This window comes from Electrona antarctica (genome assembly GCF_951216825.1).
Source record: "Electrona antarctica genome assembly, chromosome: 2".
NCBI lineage: Eukaryota > Metazoa > Chordata > Actinopteri > Myctophiformes > Myctophidae > Electrona > Electrona antarctica.
Genome location: NC_136807.1, coordinates 53,297,022 through 53,322,066, shown reverse-complemented (window position 1 = coordinate 53,322,066; position 25,045 = coordinate 53,297,022). Strand labels below are relative to the sequence as shown.

Genomic DNA, 25,045 nt, shown 5'->3' with positions numbered 1-25,045 from the left:
CATGGAGTGGAACATTACATTCAAACAGTGGGGCCGCCAGTTTACGAACGAGCGCGCCGCCTGGATGCTGCTAAGTTGGCAATAGCCAAGGAGGAGTTCGCCACGATGGAGCGGCTCGGCATTGTACGTCGATCCAACAGTCCGTGGGCGTCCCCTCTGCACATGGTCCCCAAAGCGGATGGAAAGTGGCGTCCGTGTGGTGATTTTCGGCGCCTGAACAAAATTACCACGCACGACCGGTACCCAGTTCCCCATATCCAGGATTTCTCTGCCCACCTGGCAGGGGCCACCATCTTTTCTAAGATAGATTTGGTGCGTGGCTACCACCAGGTGCCGGTCCATCCGCTGGACGTGCCCAAAACCGCTGTGATCACCCCGTTTGGACTGTTTGAGTTCCTGCGGATGCCATTCGGCCTTAAAGGGGCAGCGCAGACATTCCAGCGGATGATGGATTCTGCGCTGCGGGGCATGCCATTCCTGTTCATTTATCTCGATGACATTCTGGTGGCTAGCGGGTCGGCAGGCGAGCATCAGGGCCACCTCCAGCAGCTGTTCGAGCGGCTCAACGAGCACGGACTGATTGTCAATCCGGCGAAGTGTCAGTTCGGCCTGCCCGCGATGGAATTTCTTGGGCACCACGTCTCCCCAGCGGGGGCCGTTCCACTACCCGCCAAGGTGGAGGCCATCACCGTTTTCCCCCGCCCACTCACCGTCAAGCCCCTACAGGAATTTCTGGGTATGGTTAATTTCTACAATCGCTTTATAGCCCATGCTGCTCAAATCATGCACCCCTTGTACGAGGCGTTGAGGGGCAAGAAGGACAACGATGCTGTGGACTGGTCCCCGGAGCGGGTCCAGTCATTTGAGGACGCTAAAGCTGCTCTCGCCAAGGCTGCCATGCTGGCACACCCGTCCCCTGCTGCTCTGATAGCCCTCACCACTGATGCCTCCGACTACGCAGTAGGTGCGGTGTGTGAGCAGTGGGTCTCTGGCGCCTGGCAGCCCCTAGCCTTTTTCAGTAAGAAGCTCCGGGACACTGAGAGAAAATACAGCACATTTGACAGGGAGCTGCTGGCCCTTTTCCTGGCAGTACGGCACTTCAGGTTTCTACTGGAGGGCAGGGAGTTCACCGCATATGTGGATCATAAGCCCCTGACCTTTGCCATGGCCAAGACAACGGAGCCGTGGTCCGGTCGGCAACAGCGCCAACTTTCCGCCATATCGGAGTTTACGACAGACATCCAGCATGTGGCCGGCAAAGACAACCAGGTGGCGGACTGTCTCTCCCGGGGACGCATCAGTCCCGTGCACCTGGGGATGGACTACGCTGCTATGGCCGAGGACCAGCTCAACGACTCAGACCTTCAGGCGTTTAGGACGGCGGTGACAGGACTGCGACTGGAGGATGTGGCATTCCACGACAGCGGCGCCACACTCCTTTGTGACGTCTCCACTGGCCAGCCCCGTCCCATGGTTCCGAAAGACTGGCGCCGCCGGGTGTTTGACGCCATTCATGCCCTTTCACACCCGGGTGTAAGGGCGTCAGTTAAGCTGGTGGGGGCAAAGTTCGTCTGGCCAGGTCTTCGGAGGGACGTCAGAGCATGGGCGGCCTCCTGTGTGGCGTGTCAGCGGGCAAAGGTACATCGGCACACTAGGGCTCCCCTGGAGCCGTTTCTCATTCCGGAGAGGCGGTTCGACCATGTCCATGTGGACCTAGTTGGCCCACTTTCCCCGTCCCAGGAGTTCACTTACCTCCTCACTATGGTGGACAGGACCACCAGGTGGCCAGAAGTGGTTCCCCTGAAATCTATGACAGCGTCGGAGGTCGCTCGGGCGTTCATCTCCGGCTGGGTGGCCCGGTTTGGCACTCCATCGGATCTTACTTCGGACATTGGAGCCCAGTTCACTTCTGAGCTGTGGAGCGCCGTGGCTGAGAGACTGGGGGTGAAACTCCATCGTACCACCGCATACAACCCGAAAGCCAATGGAATGTGTGAGCGTTTTCACCGCTCAATGAAGGCTGCTCTCCGTGCCACGCTCACGGGCCACAACTGGATCGACCGGCTCCCGTGGGTCATGTTGGGCCTGCGTTCAGCACCAAAGGAGGACCTGCAGTCCTCTTCGGCCGAGCTGGTCTTTGGTCAGCCGCTGAGGGTCCCTGGGGAGTTTCTCCCTGGTTCCTCTGGCCCTTGGTCCACCGCGGTTCAGCGCTCTACCTTCCGGGACGTGAGTGCGTTTGCCCCGGTTCCTACACACCACTGCCTTCCCCAGTCCTACATCCCGAAGGACCTCATGGCTGCCCGCTACGTCTTTATCCGGCAGGATGCCCACCGCTCTCCGCTGCAGGCTCCGTATGACGGGCCCTTCCGGGTCCTCGAGGTGGGCCCCAAGAACTTTGTAGTGGACATGGGGGGGAATAAGGAGCGGATTTCCGTCGATCGCCTTAAGCCTGCTCATATGGCTCCAGACGAGCCGGTGCAGCTGGCTCAGCCTCCACGCCGGGGTCGGCCACCCAGAACTGCCCCTGCCCCTCCAGCCATTGTGACTCCTGCCTTTCCCCCGGCAAAGCCTCATCGTCGGCGCGGACGTCCCCCTGCCCCTACCTCTAACCCTGCCCCTGCCACGCCCCCTGTTACTGTGACATACAGTCGTTATGGTCGTGCAGTCAGACATCCTAAAAGGGACTAAAAGACACTGGGTGTACTGTTGGGGGGGTTTATAGAGGTTTAATGTGTTGCACTTGTCAATTCTGAGTGTTCGGGGGGGGCCTGTGTGGTGGACACTAGGGGAGATGTCTCACATCAGAATGGACACTGGTGGTTGGTTAGGGGTGCAGTGAGGAAGTCATATAAGGAAGTACCTGTACCTGTGTGTTCTTGATGTGGTTTGGAAGTAAAGTACTGAGACTCCCTATACTCCGTCTGCTCGTCTCTTTTATCAACTTCCACAAGATTACATTTTAAAATGATTACTTGAACATTGTCCCAGCATAAAGAATAGGACATCTTCCGTGGGGTGAACAGCAGCCGTCTTCTAGAGGGGCGGGTTGGAGTGTTCTGAATGAACAAGGCAATAACCAAAGAATAGACGATTAACCAGTCAATGTAATACATGTGTCAGCTATAACATTATATTAATTAAATACTGTTAGTACAAATGTTATAATACCTCAACAGCAGCTTTCCATTCCATGATCTGTGCATCATGTCCACGCCAAATTTTGTCAACATGACACTGTGCAGAATCCTTGGATTGGCTTGTACCAAGTGCATTAAGCATTTTAAATACATTGAGGGAACAGCCTTGTCTCCAGAGTTCGACCCCTACACAGGCCTGGATGAAGTTGTGCCTCATCACACATGATGTGAAGAGCACAGTAGAAAGGACCATCCCCAAACGTTTATTTATGACCTGCTGTGCCTCTTCCTCTGTCTGTAAGCTTAATTTAAAATATATATAAACATTCATTAAAAAATAATATATTGCTTGCATACAAATTCAGATAGGAAGAATCATATTGAAGTCATCTTACCTTGCATTTCTCCTGCCACCCGTAAACATGTGGGTCCTGATATCGGCTGCCTCAGGGAACATTGACCTCAAATGTCATTGTCACCTCAAATGCCCAGTGTGGCATCCCAGGAGAAGTTTTGGATGTCATCCACAGTGGGTTTCAGACAAAGTGGCCCACTGCGGTCTTTCAGCATGTCCTTTCTCTGGCAATACAACAATATGAATAGGACACGAAACCCCTCAGTGTATCTACAGTGTGTGAGTAGTTTTATCCCTTAGGCCAAAGGATCACACATTTTGAGTGGGGTGAATAAAACGGGGGTTTGGATGGGGTTACCAGCAGGGTTGAGTCTGATCTTTTTGGCACGAGGTGACTTGCTGGGGGTAATGGGAGGGCTTCTGTATTGGGTATCATGGCCATCACCATTGATAATGCTGTGGTGACCTCAACTCGGACTGCGAAAAATCTGGGTGTGACCCTGGACGATCAACTGACGTTCTCGGCAAACATCGCATCAGTGACAAGGTCCTGCAGATTCCTCCTCTACAACATCAGGAGGATTCGCCCCTTCCTCACGGAGAAGGCAGCCCAGGTGCTCATCCAGGCTCTCGTCATCTCCCGCCTGGACTACTGCAACTCCCTCCTTGCTGGTGCTCCGGCATCTGCCATCAGACCTCTGGAGCTTGTTCAGAAAGCTGCGGCTCGTCTGGTGTTCAACCGCCCCAAGTTCTCCCACACAACCATCCTTCTCCGTTCTCTACACTGGCTCCCCGTAGCGGCCCGCATCCAGTTCAAAACCCTGGTGTTAGCCTATAGGGCAGTGAAAGGAACAGCTCCTTCCTATCTCCGGGCTATGGTCGATGCCTACACCCCTGCCCGACCACTTCGGTCTGCCACCTCGGGGCGACTGATTGCCTCGTCACTCAAGGGTCCTTCTGGCCGATCCACACGGTCACGACTCTTTTCTGTTCTGGCCCCACAGTGGTGGAACGAACTCCCCACTGATGTTAGGACAGCAGAGTCACTGCCCATATTTCGCCGCAGGTTGAAAACCCACCTCTTCAGGAAACACTACCCTTCCTCTCTGCCTGACCTACTTGTTGTTAACTAGTTGTACGAACGTTTGTTTTCTATTGTTGTATTGTTTATTGGATCTTGTTTAGTCGATACACTTAATTGTTTTAGCTCATGCTCATTTGATTTAGCTATTTTGTCTCATCCGGTTAAGGAAATAGGTAGCTGATATATTGCACTTTTACCTTAGCGCTAGGTATACTCTTGGTTGCTTGTTTTTGCAGAAAATGCACTAAAGACTTCTGGTGATTAGTAGTTTTTGTTCCCTACCTATGTTGAATACACTTATTGTAAGTCGCTTTGGATAAAAGCGTCTGCTAAATGACTGTAATGTAATGTAATGTAATGTAATGTAATGTCTTGGTAGGTGTTTGGTTGGGGGTCCTGGCTGTTCTTCTGGTGGGGGTCCTGGGTGGGGTCTTCGTTGGCGTTATGGTGGGGGTCTGGGTTGCCATCATGGTGGGGGTCCTGGCTGGGGTCTTCGTTGTCATGGTGGGGGTCTGGACTGGGGTTTGGGTTGCCATCATGGTGGGGTCCTGTGTGGGGTCTTCGTTGTCATGGTGGGGGTCTGGACTGGGGTTTGGGTTGCCATCATGGTGGGGGTACTAGGTGGGGTCTCCGTTGTCATGGTGGGGGTCTGGACTGGGGTTTGGGTTGCCATCATGGTGGGGGTCCTGGGTGGGGTCTTCCTTGTCCTCTGGGGTCTTTGTTGGTCTTCGTCTGGGGGTCAAGATCGTTTAAAAATTTTTTTTTTTAAATTGGTTGTAACATTTAAAACAAATAAAATCATCTGTCAATATTAGGGAAAACAGCCTGGGCCATGGCTCAGTGGTCCAGGCACCTTGGCTGGTAATCCAGTCTGGCAGTGTGTCGCGGGTTCGACTCCCGATCCCGACGGCCTTTACTGCATGTCTTCCCCCCATCTCTCTCCCCATTTCCTGTCAGCCTACTGTCTGTCCCTCCATAAAAAAAAAATATATATATATATATATATATATATATATATAAAATAAAATAAATATTAGGGAACACAGGCTGCATGTTAATGGACTTGCAAGGCCTCCTAGTATATGCCTGTTGTAGCCTTTTTTTCCTTTTTGGATCTTTACAGAGCAATTACTGCATTTTGATATTTCTTCCTCCTATACCTGGTCCTTCATGATGAAGACTTACAGAGAGTATTTAATATAAATATAAATTATATATAAATATATAAAATAAATACGCGTAAACGTTTTAAACTAGGCCTACTTATTAATTACTCTGACTCACACACCGACCACCGTCTTCTCCACGTGTACCAGAAATACCCATAAGCCTAATATCAACATCCCACAATACAACAGTAACACAACCCCCCCAGTGCAGATGGGAATTGAAGTCGTTTGGTTGACAGTGATTAACAATAATGGCAGAAAATGCTAATTGGAATATGATTATAATGAAAGAAAAATGGAACTACAAAAAATAAGAAACCACACATATTTTATGTAAATGTTTTTTTTAATTAAAACGTAATTATGAAATCAAGATATAAGTGACATATAAAAGAACACAATGTAAATATGTACAGTTATATATACATATTTTTTTCAAATGTCATAGTTTATCAGCGTCAATAATATTTATAAACGCCGCGGTTGGACTGGAGACATTTGCGTAATGCGTTTCTATGAGGTACAATTCACTCCTTCACCACCATTTCATGGCGGTAGCAGTGTGGAGTTACTAAAGCATTGGCGGGGCTGGGGAGAACAATGTAGTGGTAGAAGAAGAAGTTAGTCTGTCCGGTATCAGTACTTTATTAAAATGGCACAAAGTGCATTTTAGAGAAGCTGGGGACCTGAGATGCTTCCCAGCTCCGAGAATAGACTTTTCTCTAGCAGGTCTAGCAGGCTTTGTTTCGGTGAGTAGTTACGTGCGTCGTTTTGTTTATTTGGTGGGAATTGTAAACCCTTTGCATGGGAGTGAGAAAGTTGCTAGAGAGCTGCGGAAGGGACTCCCACAGGGCGCAGACTCACTGACGCACTGGACCAGGGCTAAAGGAAAAGAAAGTTCCGTTTGATTGTTCCTGCATGATGACTACAAAACAATACTACAACATGACGTAACGCTATCATCCGCTCCCAACCGGATCATACGGCACTTTTGGAACAGATACCAGGCTTTCCTCCGAGGTGGAAAGCCTGGTGAGGCGAGGTTACCAAAAAAGCAAATCACACTTGTGTGAAGTGAGGGGTGCTCTTATCACCACACATTCCTATCGCTCCTTTTCATTGAGCATAGGCCGTTGACGACAGTTCGCCAGAGTCCTATATCCCGGGCCTTCTTTTCCAGCTGTTTCCATGTCAGTCCACACATTCCGGCCAATCGCAATTGGCGTCCTCTCTTTGCTGTCCTAACTTTGTTATCCTCAATACGTACATTGCTCAGCCAATCAAATCCTCCCTATGGGTACACACCGACACACAAAGCTAGGCAGCTAGTCTTGCGCCCCTCAAAAAATATACAAACAAGATGGAGAGGAAAAACCTAAAGGGAAAAAAACAAACAGAAGAGAAACAGACAGCAGACCTAGCCTCGCAGACTATCACTGCATGTATTTTATTTTTGTATTTTATTTTTTTGGCAATGGCAGATTCGTCTGGCTATGTGAGGCTAGTGAAGAGTGCCATCCTTCTGCTGTAGACTACGGATTAACACTTATTTAGTTTTGAGGGGTGCTAGCCCCTCCTATAGGCTATACAGCTTTTGTCCCCACACATCTCAATAGTTGCCAATGAAAGGAGAAATTGGGTCAAATGTTCGCCAAATATGATGTAAATTTGTGGCAACACAAACATTAAATGCCATTGACAATGAAGGGAAAATCTACGTCATATGTAAACGTGATATATAGAGCGTCGCAGTCCCGCCCCCTCGAGAGACCCGGAAAAGAATTCCCCGTTCATTTTCCTCATAGACTTTTCAAAAAGTATTTATTTAAAGACGTTTACGCCACGGACAAAGCCAACTCTTGTCGTGACAAATCATGACAATAAACACAATGTTTTGGATCTCATATTTGCCATTGACATTAGGTAAAAAAAATTCTGCCAAATATTACGTCAATTTAACCAACGAATCACATAAATTCAGTTGTTTGTTCTTTATTTACCCAGGGAAGTAGCTGAGCACAGGTGCTCATTTTCAGCAACGCCCTGCACATAGAAACACACACACACACACACACACACACACATTAAAACCTGGGAGCTGACCAGTACAACCACAGTCTTATACTGTTGGCCACTAAGCAGCTCCAGGGGGAGCAGTTGGGGGTTCAGTGCCTTGCTCAAGGGCACTTCAGCGGTGTTGGGTGAGTGATGACAATCACTTCCCCACCCAGATTTTTCCTGCCCGTCCGGGGAATCGAACCGGCAACCTTTCGGCAACAAGGGCGCTCCTCTAACCCTTAGGCCACCGCTGCCCCATGTTCATGAGATGATGTATGATATGATGATGTATAATGAAAAGAGCGCCCCTCACTTCACACAGGTGTGATTTTTTGAATGTATTATCATTGGGGCTTTGATGCAATTTCTAACATGATGGGTGCAGCTGCAGAACTTGTGGCGCTTAAAGGAATGCAGTCAATGCACAGTTGCACTCTCCTGTCAACTGAAAAAGTAAAAGAGAAAAATCGATCGACACGTCTGTAAATGGCCACGACACGTCGACTCGCCAAATATGAGTCGTTTAACATCCCTAATTGAAGCCATTATTCGTTTCCCATCATATAAAGTCCTCATCCAGGTCACATCAAAGTCCTCATTGTTAAAGTCCTTATTGTATTCCTTCATTCCAGACCAGTGTGTGGAGTCCAGTCTGCAGGTGAAGATCAGTCCTCCAGACACCACTGTTTCTATTAAACAGGAACCTGAAGACCACCTTAAACAGGAACCTGAAGACCACCTTAAACAGGAACTTGAAGACCACATAGATCTCAGTAAGTTTCAAGCTCTATACACTTTACTATTTATGGCTCGTATACACTGCACGATATTTGCTCCGATTATGCCATTTTTGGTGCTCGCCGACAAAACTCCCGATCTGACGCAAGATCAGGCTTTGATCGCAAAGGTTTTGCTTGCTGTGTGTGAAAGGCTCTGTGAGAAGATCCAGCGCCGAGCGACTGGATCGTACAGTATGAAATGGGTTGCGACTGCACACCGAGAAGTCCTGTATTACAGCCAATGAGAGCACAGGACAGCTGTGCTCGCTGACACTGTATCGACAGATGATCAGATGATAATATATATAGCCTTTATTCCTTGGGTAAATCCCTGCCCTGTGTCGTACATGGTAGCTATATTAGCCCAATGTTGCTGTTAAATAGTTTATAAGACTATTTATAAGACTCATTTCACTTGAATAATGTTGATAAAACTGCATCGGAGCAAACTTTTGGACCTTGTGTGTGTGTGTGTGTGTGTGGTGTGTGTGTGTGGAGAGACGGAGTTATTTCATGAAAATCAAGGTTTAACGTCCTGTCTCGCTGCAGCTGCCTAGGCCTTCTACTTTACACAATATTAAAAATGACATGCCTTTTGTTTTAGATAAGAGTCGTTGTACTTTATTTGCAGATGATTCAACTGTTTATTATGCATCAAACAGTTTACTCAAGTTAAAAAACACTTAAATCAGAACTGAAACTATTACTTAACAGACTTGTTCTGAATGTAGCCAAAACTAAAAGTATAGTGTTCACTACTAGAAATGCTACTAAGGAAGTTAGTCAGCTGTGCCTATCACTTAAAGACTCAAATATTGAGGCAGTTTTGCTGGGTGTCACACTCGATGGACAGCTAACATGGGATAAACATATTGAAAATATTGTAAAGAAAATGGGCAGAGGAATAGCATGCATTAAAAGGTGTTCCTCGTTATTGACCCCAGCCTAGAGTGCTAGTGACACAGGCACTAGTACTATCTCACCTTGATTATTGTTCTACAATTTGGTCGGGTGCAGACAAAAAACATCTGTCCAAGCTTCAAATAGCTCAGAATAAAGCTGCAAGGCTTGCACTGCACTGTCCAGTGAGGCAGAGTACAGAGAGTTTTCATGCCAGTCTCTCATGGCTCAGAGTAGAGGAGAGGTTGGCATGCAATTTAGTGAGTTTCTTTAGGAATATTTGTCATAGTAAACAACCAGTTTATCTGTATTCACAAATACAGTATGTGAGAGATCGTCATAATCATGCTACCAGGCAGCCCAGAACAAATGCGGTTTTCAGATCTGTAATGTTCAGGACTATTTCAATATGGAACACGTTACCAACTATAATCACGGAAGCACCTAGTCAGGCTAGTTTTAACCACCTTATGGCCACCCTAATTAACAGTGGATTGCCTTCTTCATGTAATTCCGCCGAACGACGCATGTCGGACTAGCGTCTGCTCCCGTGCTTGCGGTTATGGTTAGGTTAGGGTTTTAAGTGGGTTGTCGTTTTGTCGGACCAATGACTTGTCTGAACAACGTACTGCACCCTTGCCTTCTACCTGCACTATTCATATTTTTAATTCATCATTTTAATTCATCATTTCACCATTATGCCGAATAGAGCGAATCTGTTGATGTCATTTCCGGTTAAACAGAACATCAACATCCGCTATCTTTCTGCACTGTGTTACACAGTCATCTGTCCAGGATGCTAAAAGCGATCATCGTTTATTTTAATATCTAAGTCAAATTAAGCTCTAATCAAGCCCGGAATATCGCATATTACGCAGCTAAAGACCGTGCGCGTGCACGCAAGGATTTCGGCCGGTTTTATGTAGATTACATCGGCCGTTAGCCAAACTAGCCAAAGGTTGTTACATTATGCTACAGGCATGCACAGAGAGAGAGAGGCGTCCTGTATCGGTCTGGCGCTTGTATCACGGCATCCTGCATGTGCGTGAGAAAAATTAATTGGAATAAAAAAACAAATGATGTAGCCTATATCTGGTCTGGATCGCATCTTGGTGAACTCTTGAAGTGTGTTATCCCTAGTCGGCAACCAATCGTTTAGTGTGAAAGCCACAACGATATAATGACAGTCGATTAAAAAAAAAAAGCCTCCTGTAGTGTGAAATACATAACAATATGATGATTTGCCGACAACTTTATAACTACAGTGTGTAGGGGCCATTAGGCATTTAGCAGACGCTCTTTATCCAGAGCAACTTACAGTAAGCAAGGTAAGCACATTCATCAAATGTATAGAGACAGTGTAGTGTCTCAGTGATATAGGATCATACTGTAGGTAAGCCATGAACCTAGCATCAGTCTAAACACTATAATATTTAGGGAAAAAACATAAATGTGTCATTATACAAGCCGCACCGGACTATAAGCCGCAGGTGTTTTAATGTTTAATTACCATATGTAAGGGTTCGCCCCTGTTGGTGATTATATAAAAGGTATTATCATATTAATTTTTCATTGTTAAGTTCACTCTGTATATCCACGGGCATAATAGCATGATGATGCCATTACAAAACATGGGTGTAGCAACTCATAATGTAATAACTGCTCATAATGTAATAAAAATATGAGCGCATAACGTAATAACAGATATTTCTATAATGTAATAATGTGTTACGTTATGAACGACCACATGGCAGTTCATAATGTAATGAGAGTTCATAATGTAATAATGGCACATATTGGTGAGAAAAGTCTTACACTGTCATATTTATTACGTCTGTTGACAAATGTAGACTTTCTTATGGCCCATATAGTCTTACTGTCATATGTATTACTTCTGTTGACAAATGTAGACTTTCTTAAGGCCCATATAGTCTTACACTGGCATATGTATTACTTATGTTGACAAATGTAGACTTTCTTATGGCCCATATAGTCTTACACTGTCATATTTATTACTTCTGTTGACAAATGTAGACTTTCGTATGGCCCATGTAGTCTTACACTGTCATATTTATTACTTCTGTTGACAAATGTAGACTTCTGTATGGCCCATGTAGTCTTACACTGTCATATTTATTACCTCTGTTGATCTTATGGTCCATATTGTTGAGAATGTCAGTAACATGGCCAGTGATCAGTATCTTCGGGTTACTTCAGTAACCTCAGTTAGGGGGGGGGGGGGGGGGGAGGGAGAGAGAGAGAGAGAGAGAGAGAGAGAGGAGAGAGAGAGAGAGAGAGAGAGAGAGAGAGAGAGAGAGAGAGAGAGAGAGAGAGAGAGAGAGAGAGAGAGAGAGAGAGAGAGAGAGAGAGAGAGAGAGAGAGAGAGAGAGAGAGAGAGAGAGAGAGAGAGAGAGAGAGAGAGAGAGAGAGTCCAAGCCTAACATACACTCACAGAACAATTGTATTGGGTTGTGAACTGTCACTCAAGGCGCGGTTGTATACCCCACCCACCTGGTATATAACCTGAGGTCCGCCCTCAGCGTGTCATTCCTATCAACCTGCTTTCTGACTTATTGACAAGACAGAAGGGCGACTTAATGACTCTCTCTCTCTCTCGTCACTTATCTAACTGAGGTTACTGAAGTAACCCGAAGTTAGCTTAAGTCCCTCTCGGAGAGAGTCGTATGGGGAACATAACGCTCCCGTATGATCACCCTTGGCTGATAGAAAGATCGACCCTAGGATCATCTCTTCTAGAGAGAGACAAACCATCCCTGTACGTTCACCTAAAGAGACATACACTATGATGATGTCCTTGACCCAGGGGCTGACAGCTCTGCCCTGGTCAAGAAACATGGTCATCCATACTCACGGTCAGAGGCCAGAAGGGACCTATTGACCAAAACCAGTCAGACTGTCTGACTCAAGGAGCGGCAGCCTCCAGGACTGCATGTCCCAGGTTTGCTGGGGGGCCAGGTTATAATACGTGGCGAAAGTCGATGGAGGCGACCAACTCGCCGCGGCGCAGACATCTTGAATCGGGACTCCCTTGGCCAAGGCCCAGGATGTGGACAAACCTCTCGTAGAGTGTGCACGTAGACCCTCGGGGGGCTCAGTACCACTTGAGGTATAGGCTAATCTTATAGCCTCCACAATCCATTGCGAAAGTCTCACCTTCGAAATGGGTTTAGCCTTCCATTGAGAACCCCAGGCTACAAAGAGCTGCTCACCCAGCCTTAAGGGGGCAGTCCTTGACCTGTAGACTTTCAGGGCCCTCACAGGACAGAGACAGTGCAGTCTCCTGTCCTCCAACGATGAGAAGGGAGGGGGATGGAAGGCTGTGAGGTCCACAGGCGCGCAGCCTGAGGGGAAGGTCTTAGGTAGAAACGAAAGGTTCGGTCTAAGTGTGACCCTGGTGTCATTACCGCTGAATCTCAGGCAACTGGTCTGAGGTGCGTATCTCCTTTCATGAACTGACGGATCAGCAGGTGTTCACTGACTGGTCTATTGTTCATACCAACATGATAGGCCGCTATGGCCGCTAGGTTGACTTTGACTGAGGAGAGGCCCAGACCTCTGTCCAGGAACTCCTGCAGGAAAATCAAAATGTTCCTCACAGATGCTTGAAAGGGGAAGACCTCTTCCTGTCTGTTCGAGCACCAACGTGAAACACATGCCATGCTGTGTTATAACGTCGTCTGGTGGAGGCAGCCCTGGCTCCGAGCATCGTTTCTACGACATTCGGAGGCAGGCCAGTCGCTTCCAGCGACACCCCTGGGCCAAACCCAGAGATCTAGGTCCTGAGGACGTGGGTGAAAGATCTCTCCTCCGGCCTGGGTCAGCAGGTCCCTCCACAGGGGGAGCTGCCACGGTTCTTTGAACAGGAGATGGACTATGTCCTGTCTCCACGATCCCCAGGCTAGACCTACTAGCAGTAGCTCTGATCCCTGAGTTCGCACCCTGGCTAGGACATGCGAAATCAGTTCCACCGGTGGGAATGCGTAAAGCAGCCCCCAAGGCCATTGATGCGCTATCGCATCTAGGCCCAGCGGAGGGGAGCCTGACAGAGAGAAGAACAGCGGGAGCTTGTTGTTCGTCTCCGAGGCGAAGAGGTCCGCCACCGGTCTGCCGAACCTGGTCCAGACCAAGTCCGCTACCCTGGGGTTCAGGGACCATTCGCTGTAGCGTAAGGGTCCCCTGGACAGTAGGTCCACCCCTTCGTTGAAGTGGCCCGGGACGTGGCATGCTGTGAGTGACAGCAAGCGGCTGTCGCACCACGTCAGGAGTAGGGATGGAGCCCGAAAATCGGGTCCATTACCAACCCGGTTCGGCATTTATCGAGACCCGATTATCAATAAGCGTTTGGCTTGTCGAGCCTCTTATCGGGTATAGCCGCAGCGGCTGACGTCATGGGCCGCTCGCTATAAAGGGGGCTGGGACGCGACGGGTGGTTGCATGGTTCCTCATCGTTTGCCGTGGTGGTAGTATGGTGGAATGGGTGAAAAGTTTGGTAACATTAAAAAAAAAAGACAAGAGGGGAGCTAAATACAATGGCCCGGTTTCTCAAATAATTATTCTTACGCATCTTCTTAAGAGCAAAGTTCTAGGCACGCGCAGTGAAGCATGACGCCTGTGAACATAGACGTTCCGTGCATAGATGTGCCACGCAATGGTAGGCCTCAGGCCTGGTATAGGCCTCAGGCTTGAGGCCTGGTAAATGGTAGGCCTCAGGTCTACCATTCTGAAATTTAATTTAATAATATTTGGACTGCTGGACAGCTGACAGTAGGCTCTCTTTACTCTTTAAATTAATCTGTGACATGTTACCGATTCCGACCCGTTCCGAAAATATTTTCATATAGTTAAACCGAACCCGAATGGATCCGTGACAATTTCGTCCGATTCCGACCCGTTCGTCCATATAACCGCCCATGGGCCGTTATTTGCAAACTTAATCAGCCTCAGCCCTCATTTATATTATTATATGCGTGTTCACCGTGTTGAGTTTGCAGATCTCCGCACGCCACTCACCTAACAACAGCGCAACACCAGTCCTCCGCGGCTCCACATCCATAAAAGAAATATAGGCTACGTGCCTATGCAGCCTATGCACAACCAATTGTTTTAATTCAAAGTGGTATAGGCCTATACGGTATTCTGTGAAATGTTTATTGTCATCCGTGTATCTACAAGCTCCAAGTGTTGCATGACAGCGCTTTGTGAGCTTAATTGCAGATCATGCATTTTCGGTGCGCAGGTCCTCACTACCTCAGCGCAACCACAAAGTTGATATTTAAATCGTCCTATACTCGGGCAATCTTCAACCGATTGTTCTAATTCCAAATGGCCTATAATCCGTGAAGTGTACATTTTCATTGGGTGTATAATTCATGTTTTTTATATGCTTTTATTAAATTATATGGAGTGAGATGCTAACGTCGGCATATAATGCTCAAGCACAGTTCACATGCACTGCATGTATTGGTTACACATGTGTGTTGATACGCTCCCTCTTACAATTAAATCAAAATGCATTGCCTGCAATGTTTATTGTTTACCATACTAAAAAAAGATGACTGCATGTTTGGTGGCAAGCCTTTCCAAAAAAATAATTAGCCTACTGCATTTTCCTAAATGTGCTGTCACGGGTAATCCAATAATTCTAAAAGAAATATAAAATGTGGCAAGATGGCTGAAATTCTCTAGATGATGCTAAAAATATTAATTTAATTACGACATTTTTATATTTAAAAAGGCTTTAGGAAAAACGGGGTTGCTTCTAAATTAATTCATGCTGGAGGCCTTATGACACGTAAGGCTGTGCTCTATCTAGGTATTCTATGTCTATCTTGTCGTTTCCCAAAAAAGGACATGGTGTCTGATTCGCTGCCCATGCAGCCAATTAGACAGCAGAAAGGCTTCTGTTTGCGGCCTAGAGGGCCGCAAACAGAAGCCTAGAGCCCTATGCGCGTGCGTAGAACTTTGAAGATGAAGAAGATGCGTAAGAAATCTGTACGGGAAACGCGGCCAATAATGTAGCCTACCACAGTTGTTGCATTCACGAAAGGGAGCAATTCGACAATGCATAGACATCTGTCCATAATGCATTGTATTAAACCCAAATGCGATACCTTTGCATGATGTCTGCACCGAGTCGAAACAACACGGGAGCCTCAGCTGCTGCAGCGGAATAAACATCCTGCTCTTCCACCCAACGCGTGTTGTGCTTACCGTGCTTGCTGCCCAAGGCAAGCACGGTAAGACGTTGCCATAAATTATTAATCCAATTCATAATAATACGTTTGGGAAACTGCCATAGAGTTATAATACTGTATCTCCCGCGAATCGATTGAATAGTCTCACATAATACGTGAGACTATTCAATCGACTATTCAATGTGCAACTTCTCAGTCTATCCGCGTTGCAGAGCTACAAGCTTACAACGCGGTGCAACCAGATGCGTTGTGAGCTTGTAGATTGGCTATTTTTGGTGCGCGACACCGCCGTACGATGATGTATACATTTCACTTGTGTGACGGTACACAATGAACAGTTCCCTCTGTCTGTTAGAAAGGTACTGTAAAAGTACTAGTAAAATGTAGTGCAAAGGGATGTCTTGGTTGGTTAAAATAAAGAGAAGATTATTAAAATATAATAAGCATATATATTGTGTGTGTGTGTGTGTGTGTGTGTGTGTGTGTGTGTGTGTGTGTGTGTGTGTGTGTGTGTGTGTGTGTGTGTGTGTGTGTGTGTGTGTGTGTGTGTGTGTGTGTGTGTGTGTGTGTGTGTGCACCTTAGAACTGTTTATTGACATACAAACTCTCACAACTGGCCAATAAAAATAAGGTTCTTTCCACAAAATAATAGCAAATGCTCGATAGTGGGCTCGATAAGGACCCGGCTCAATAAGCCTGCTCGATAAGGTGATCGTTATCAATAAAACCTTAACGAGCTCCATCCCTAGTCAGGAGTCTGTGCGCCAGGGAGCACAGGCGAGAAGACCGGAGTACCCCCTGCCTGTTGATATAGCACACCGTTGTGGTGTTGTCGGAACGGACCAGGACGTGGTGACCTCTGAGGAATTGTTTGAAGTTCGAGGACACTTTCACTCTGAATCTGGTGGACAGTCTGAGGGATTTCAGCCAACGCTGAAAAGGCCTCATATGGAGTCTGCCCAAGCGCACCAGAGAGATGGCCGAGGCCATGAGTCCATGAGAGCCTATGAAATCCGTGGATTGGGTAGGTTGGCTTGGTTTATCCTGAAACCCAGGTCACATGGGACACAACCCGAGTTGTGTTCCTGGTTGCCTCCTCTGCTGAGTCCGTACATAGAAGCCAAGCGTCGATGTAGCTGGCCACCCTCAGACCTAAACGTCTCAAGGCAGGGCGGCCTCCATGCAGCGGACGAACACTCTGGGACTGAGAGACATCCCGAATGGGAGGACCGTGTTCTCGTAAGCCTTTCCCTGGAACCCAAATCGCAGGAACTTCCTGTGAGGTGGGTATATAGGGATGTGGAAATGGGCGTCTTTTAGATCTATGGATGTGAACCAGTCGCCTGGAGCGCACCAGCGACTTGGCCGTCAGCATCTTGAACTGGAAAGACTTGAGATGCTTGTTGAGTATCCGTAGGTCCAGTATAGGACGGAGGCATCCCCCCCCCTTTTCTTGACCAGGAAGTAGCAGGAGTAGAACCCGCTGCTACTCTGGGCCAGAGAAAAATTGGGATGACCCGTCTCCCCAGTGGCGTTCTACTACACCACTGACCTCATGCCGTGCCGCACTGCGTCGGGGAGCCCATGGGGCTCCCGTGGCAGTGGGCTCATGTCCCCTCCTGTGTTATTTATTTATTTTTGTGGCAAGGCCTTTAATACAGAAAATACAGAAACAGCTGTATTTGTGTAAACAATATCCAGGGACCTGGCTACAGGCCCTCCTGTGCCATGGTCCTGGCCTGCTGGGGGTCCCGGGCCCCATCAAACCTGTCAAGACGGGGATGCGGGCCCTGGCGAGCGTTCCTGTTGCCTACAGGATGCTGTTGGCATTGAGGAGGACGAGGAGGCTGGCGAGGAGGTTGTCCCTGCGCACGACCCTGAGCGCGGGGACGCACGGCACGGGGGACGAAGGCTGCCAGGGCCTCGTCTTGGTCTTCCACGGACCACGTTGAGGGCCATCCTCTCTCTGAAGAGGCCTCCGGGGATGATAGCACCCTCCGAAAGTTCTCCCCGGGCATCGGGATCCAGTTCGGGTGAAGCTTTTGGCCACCTGATACGCTCGGAGTTGATGGATGGATTTTCTGCCAGTTGTTCAGGGGTAGGGGCGTCGCCCATCTCCTGAAGTAGAGCGCTCTGGGAACCCTGGAGTAGGGCCGAAGCATTGAGATGCTTGCCGGACGCTACTACGAGGGCGTAGTGTTTGGCGTTTGCCGCTGCGGCCTCTCTGTCACGCCTCTCAGAGAGGACGGGGTCGCGCGTCAATGGCGTGACGCGGGGGGAGGTGGGGTTGAGGAGAAAGGCTCCTACTATGCGGTCAATGGCTGGCAGCTTGTCGAAGCCTTGGGAGGGCAACTCGACCGAGTCCAGAGGGACATGAGAGCGACACGGAGTAGCCGGAGTTTGCCTCATCAGCTACGTCGGCAGTGTGGTCACGGTCGTCGTAGCCTACTTCGTCCAAGGCCCTGTAGTTGTCCAACGGTTCCTGGAATTGTGGCAGCTCATCCATAGGCTGCTCCTCATCCAGTAGGTCACCCATTCCTGGTCGTCGGCCAGGAAGAGAGGGGGGAGCTTGTCGAAGGACTGAGAGCGGGGCCCAGTGGGCCGGGCGGTGTCATAGTAGTCATCTTCACTGTAGGCTAGTTCCTCCCTGCCGCTCCGAAGAGAGGGACGGTCTAGGAAGCTGTAGTCTCGGTCAGCCTGCATGGCTGATAGGGAGAGAAGGAGGCTGAGGGTCCAGTAGGACGGGTAGGCCTCCTATAGTCGGCCTCGGTTCTAGGAGTCACAGTGTCTCTGTGACATGCCGAGGTCAAGGGGTCTGGAAAGGGTGGACGAGGGTGACCTCCCAACAGGGGGGGGACAGGTCAGGCCAGTCGAGGTTCGGAGCTGGTCGGGACAGTATCATGGCTAGTATATTGAATTGAATTGTGTTGAATTGAATCAATTTCAATTCAATTCAATTCAATATTGAGAATTAATTGAATTGAATTGAGATTCAACTAATTTAATTGAATTGAATTGAGATTAAACTAATTTAATTGAGATTCAACTAATTGAATTGAATCTCAATTGAATTGAATTTAATCAAATCGAATTGAGATTCAATGCATTGAATTGAATTGAATCAATTCAACATCAATTCAATTAAATTTATATTCAATTGAGATTCAATTCAAATCAATTAAATTCAATTCAATATACTGGCCATGCTACTGACCATGATACTGTTATGATACTGACCATGATACTAGCATGATACTGATCATGATACCGATCATGATCAGTAGTAATACATATGACGGTGTAAGATCTTTCTCAACAATATGGACCATAAGATCAACAGAGGTAATACATATGACAGTGTAAGACTTTTCTCAACAATATGGGCCATAAGAAAGTCTACATTTGTCAACAGAAGTAATAAATATGACAGTGTAAGACTATATGGGCCTTAAGAAAGTCTACATTTGTCAACGGAAGCAATAAACATGACAGTGTAAGACTATATGGGCCATAAGAAAGTCTACATTTGTCAACAGAAGTAATAAATATTAGTGTAAGACTATGGGCCTTATACATTTGTCAACAGAAGTAATACATATGACAGTGTAAGACTATATGGGCCATAAGAAAGTCTACATTTGTCAACAGAATAAATATGACAGTGTAAGACTATATGGGCAATAAGAAAGTCTACATTTGTCAACAGAAGTAATAAATATGACAGTGTAAGACTATATGGGCCATAAGAAAGTCTACATTTGTCAACAGAAGTAATAAATATGACGGTGTAAGACTTTTCTCACCAATATGGGCCATTATTACATTATGAACTTTTATTACATTATTATTTTATTACTGAACATTATGAACGAATGTGGTCGTTCATAACGTAACACATTATTACATTATAGAAAAATCTGTTATTACGTTATGCGCTCATATTTTTGAGTGGTGCAAACCACTCCAACAACTGGCTTTGTTAGTCCCCGTGTGTGTTTGTGCCTGTACGGGTGAGCATGGTTGCTATGGTTAGTATGTGACGTCACTGACATCACCGACATCACGTCAGAGTGATCTCAAAAAAGCTTATAATCAATCTCTATCGTTATTCTTCAACAGATGTTAGGCATAGTGGCAAAAGATCAGATTGGAGACATTTCACTCTAGTAACCGTTTTAGAGACAAAGTTGCACCACTCAGTTCACACGGGTGTGATTTTTATTACATTATGAGCTGATTATTACATTATGAGTTTTTATTACAATTAAATTATTACATTATGAGCCCTTATGAGCCCTTATTACATTATGAGTTGCTACATGGGCTACATGGAAGAAATGTGTTTAATAAAACGAGATTAACTGCTAGAAGGTCCTAAATTAACTTAATTAAGCAGTCACCATCTCTGTGTCATGTTGTTCTTTCTTAATTCTACAGAGTATAGAGATCGACTACTATACAATAAAATACATGTTTATATACAAGATCATTTCAGATTTCAGAGAGGGAGGGAAATACTAAATTAACTGTTAGCTACATTAAAACACTTTGCGGGGGCGAGTTGGTGGGATTAAAGAGATGGCTGTTTGGGGAAGCTTCCATTTTATTAACATTTCAACAAACAAGTTGCATATTTGCATAACTTATTCAAGTGTTACCATTTAGAGCAATAGTACGGAACATGTACTGTACTGGGCTGTGTAAACTCTACTGTATCACATAGCGTTTCAGACACACAAACTTTCACATGTTTAACAGCATTCGAAGAAACGTCTACACTGTGCAGAGATAATAAACGGTGCGCTCCCAGCGCATCGCTTGATGAGGCAATAAATAAATAAATGGCTAAATTAAATGTGCTAAATTAAAAGTGCCTGTAACACGGCAGTAGGCCTACAGGTGCAGTAACACGGCTGCTTAAAATATAACCAGCCTACCAGAAAAGTAATTAATCCTCGTCTTCATCTTTTAGGCTAAGGTGCAGTAAGGCTGTAATAAGAAAAGTCAGTCATTCATCCTCATCTTCGTCTTCTCCCATCATACTAAAACCACCAAAGTCCTCTTCTTCAGTGTCGGAAACGAACAGCCTCAGGGTGGCTTCGACAGCCGCTCTCCCAATCTCTCCTTCGTTGTCGCTCTCAAAACCAACGAACTCCTCTTCGTCACTGTCGGAATCGAACATCCTCTGAAGGGCCTCGTCAGCTGTGGTGGCGTCCTTCATCACGCAGCAGTCCAGCCTTTCTAAACCCGTTGGAGATTGTGGATGTATTGACACTGCTCCACGCTGTCAGGATCCACTGGCAGACTTGAGCAAAAGTTGCTTTTCGCATGCGACCAGTTTTGGTGAATGATTTCTCGCCGCTTTGAACGCACGATTCACACTGATGTCGAGTGGCTGCAGATGCTTCGTTGTGCCCCCAGGTATTACAGCTGGAATTGAGTTTGTGCCCTTGATGGCTGCTTTCACAGAATCTGTTATATGGGCCCTCATGCTGTCCAAAACGAACAATGCTTTTTTCTTTTGCGAAAATATCCTCCGGGTCGCTTCCCGTAGCACTCTATCAGCCACTCCTTCATTACGCTTTCCATCATCCACCCTTTCTTGTTGACTTTATGCTGTTCGGGATCTTTTCTTTTGGCATAGTCATCCACTTCAAAATCACCATTTGACGGAAGCTTTAATCCGGATGCTGTGCAGCCCAGAACACAAGTGAAATTCGTTCTCTCGTGGCCAGTGGTTCTCAACGTAATGGTTGATTCACCTTTCTTGTTAACAGTCCTGGTGAGAGGCAGGTCAAACGTCAAAGGCACTTCATCCATATTTATGATCTCGTCCGGTCCGATGGAATGTTCGTCTATGTTTCTTTGTGTGAATTCGCAGAAGTTTCAGTCGGATCTGCACGGTGGAAACCCCTCGACCGTCTGCTCTCTGTGTGTTCAGCCAATCTTCAAAAAAGTCTTCAAGTTCGGGCCATCTGCTTTTATTACCTCTGAAAGCTTTTTTCACCTTTTTGCATTGAGCCAGTTCTTCACGCTGGAGTCTCCAACGTCTCACTATTGATTCATTGATGCCAAGGGTACGTGCAGCAGCTCTATGTCCTTCTTTAACAGCCAGATCGACTGCCTTTAACTTAAAAGCTGCATCATATGCATTTATTTGTTTGTTTTCCATAATGAGGGTCTGTGCATGAAAACTTATTTTGCGCAAACTGTCTCGCTCTCGTAATGTCTGTCTTGCTCTCGTTCTGTCTCTCGTACTGCATTTGGTTCCCACTTGTTGCTTTTGTTGTTCGCGCAAACTGCCTGTCTCACTCTTTTCCGGCCTCCGACCTTTCCTGCTGGAGCCCGCCACTTAAAGGTGAGGGATGTGGACCGGCCATAGATAGATTTAGAAGGCCCCCTAGTGGCCGTTAGCTGTAAAAATCCATAGATTAGCTGCACCGTTGTATAGGCCGCAGGGTTCAAAGCATGGGTAAAAAGTAGCGGCTTATAGTCCGGAAATTACGGTATTTTATTCTGATCTCTTGTGGAGCTATCATCAGCGGTGAAAGTGTGTCGGTACTAAGGATGTCAAGATGAATCGATGAATCGGTTTTAACATTAACAATGTGATTTGCATCGATGCGTTGACTCCTGGATCAATCTGAATGTACCATGAATCGGACTATGGTTCAGTTAAAACATCAGTAATCTGGTCCATCAGTGTTTCCATCATTCATTAGGGAATTTAGAGCGCAATAAAAACAGACAAGCTTTTTTCTTTACCAATCTGAATACTTTATTTGCCATTGTTGAGAACTGCACCTGAGCACTACAGTGGATGTGTGTGCACTATCATTTAATTTAACAGAGGAAACACTGCATTACAAAAATCAAATCAAACCTTTACCGTTTCTCATTGTATCTTTTCCCTAGACGCCCTGCACCTCCCTGTGTTTTCCCTAGACGTCCTGCACCTCCCTGTGTGTAAAGAGGAGGTTCCCTCTGAAGTGGAGAGGAGCTCCAGTCTGGTCCAGGAGGAACCAGAGCCTCCACACATTAAAGATGAGCAGGAGGAGCTACTTCAAAGACCAGAAGAGGTTGATAGGTCAATGCTGACATTACTAACAGTGAAAAGTGAAGATGATGATGGTGAGAACAGAGACACAGAGCCTGTAGCCAGCACCTCAACAGAACACATGAAAACACAAGCTGATGTAGAGGACTGTGGAACATCACAACCAGCTAGTGATGAGCAGCTCCTCTCTTCACACTGTTCTGAATCTGACATCACTGAAGACAGTGATGAGTGGGAGCCCAGTGTAGATCAGTCACCTTTAAACACACTGAAGTCACACAAGACACAACATGTGGAAGGACAGAGATTGTCTTTGAGCAACAAGATGTCCCGGGACCTGAAACCATCGAAAGAAACTCACTCCATGCAGTCACACAGGGAAGACAAGTTTCAGTTGTGCAGTGTGTTGCAAAATGTGTAATCATGCGGGAAGTCTAAAAAGACACATGACGACTCATCCAGGGGAAAAAACATTTACTTGTTCAGTTTGTAGAAAAGTCTTTAGTCGAAAGGCTCACCTAAAAGCACACATGACGACTCATACAGGAGAAAAGCCAGTTACTTGTACAGTTTGTAGCAAAGGCTTTCGTGACAGTGGTACTCTAAAAAGACACATGATGACTCATACCGGAGAAAAGCCCTTCACTTGTAAAGTTTGTAGCAAAGCCTATTGTGAGTTGGCTACTCTAAAAAAACACATGAGAACTCATACCGGAGAAAAGCCCTTCACTTGTAAAGTTTGTAGCAAAGCCTTTAATCAGTTTAGTACTCTAAAAACACACATGAGGACTCATACCGGAGAAAAGCCCTTCACTTGTAATGTTTGTAGCAAAGCCTTTAGTGAGTCGAATACTCTAAAAACACACATGAGGACTCATACCGGAGAAAAGCCCTTCACTTGTAATGTTTGTAGCAAAGCCTTTAGTGAGTTGAGTACTCTAAAAAGACACATGAGGACTCATACAGCAAGGTGTAATATTTATCTGAACCAGAGGGCATGGCCATCAGTATGATCCCCCTGTATCCACCTGTTTCCAGTGTCCTATGAGCCCTTGTGTGAAAGTTGTGCATAACTTCCTGATGATTTTTTTGGTTTTGTTTTGTTTAAACCTAAGCTATCTGGATGGGGTAAACAGTGCTAGTTATTCAGGCCATTCACCACAAATAAAGAGGTTTACATTTATTGAAATCCGAGTGCATTTGTTGTTTTTGCTCTGGATCGTCTGCCTTGCATTTGGAGTGCTGGTGGATCACTGAATGAAACCCTGCCCAGTGGAGTGAACACAGGGTGTATCTGTCCTCCCATTGGCTAGTGCCTATCACTGCCGGGCAGGGGCGCCTAACTTTGTTTCCAGGTGGTGGAGCACAGATTTGGGCGCACGCGCGCAAAAATGCGTGCGCAAAAATGCGCGTGCATGTGCCTCGTTCACGCGCGTTTTCGCGCATTCACACGGAAAAGTGGCTTTTACTTTCCCTCTCCACACGCAAGTTATATGAACAAACTGACAAAATGCATCATAAAAAGGCATAGGCCTATTTAGGCTACACATGACATTGGCAAGGCGCCGATATCAAAACAAAACATATAAATTATAGCCCTATTATACAACAGACAGCTGACAGCGCAGCTGGGCTCGGCGACCCCGGTGTTGTATCGTCATCATTCATCATAGATCCCTCCCCGTCAGAATCTAACATTAAATTGCAGCAGCATTCAGCAGTTCAGTTGGCACGGCGGCCATAGTAATTAGTAAATACTATATTATTTCTCACTGCAATAGTGACTATTAGAGAAATAATATAGTTACATTGTAAATGCTTTACCTTAAACCCCAAATGTGCTCTTGCGCTCCGGGGTGGTTAATTCCCTCATGGCATTTACTGTATATCCAACGTGAGTTACGTGTCCAGAATGTCATTATGTAGGCTACGTGAGGGTATTAACGGTAGTCGCCTGGCTCACGGCTGCAGGTACAGGGGGATGGACACTGCTGCTTGTGCTGCTGCTGCTGCTGTTGTTGTTTTTATTATTGTCCTCCGACGACGACGACAACGGACTCAACGTTGGCACTCGTTCCCTGCTGAACACTGCTGCTGGTGCTCATGAAGGGTTCATGAACTAGACTTGATTTGGGCTTGGACCCACCAAATAAATCACTCATTCTCTTCTGAACCATGTTGACAACAACAACACACACATTCAGGCTGACCGGAGAAATTCAAATCCGTGCGCCCCGTGCGTAAAGGTAACCGGAAATAGCGTCAGCAGCAGAGCAGTAGCCTCGGAAACC

General features: G+C 46.6%; 1 protein-coding gene across 1 annotated transcript in view; it reads left to right on the top strand.

The window, feature by feature from the left end:
• LOC306940039 (uncharacterized protein) overlaps nt 1–23,828 on the top strand; it is a 35,128-nt gene extending 11,300 nt beyond the window's left edge. Inside the window, exons 2-3 of the mRNA XM_079524961.1 lie at nt 8,436–8,576; nt 22,613–23,828. Of these exons, the coding sequence (XP_079381087.1) occupies nt 8,436–8,576; nt 22,613–23,175 (704 nt within the window). The 3' untranslated portion in view covers nt 23,176–23,828. The remainder of the gene's footprint in view (nt 1–8,435; nt 8,577–22,612) is intronic.
• Nucleotides 23,829–25,045: the final 1,217 nt, after the last annotated feature.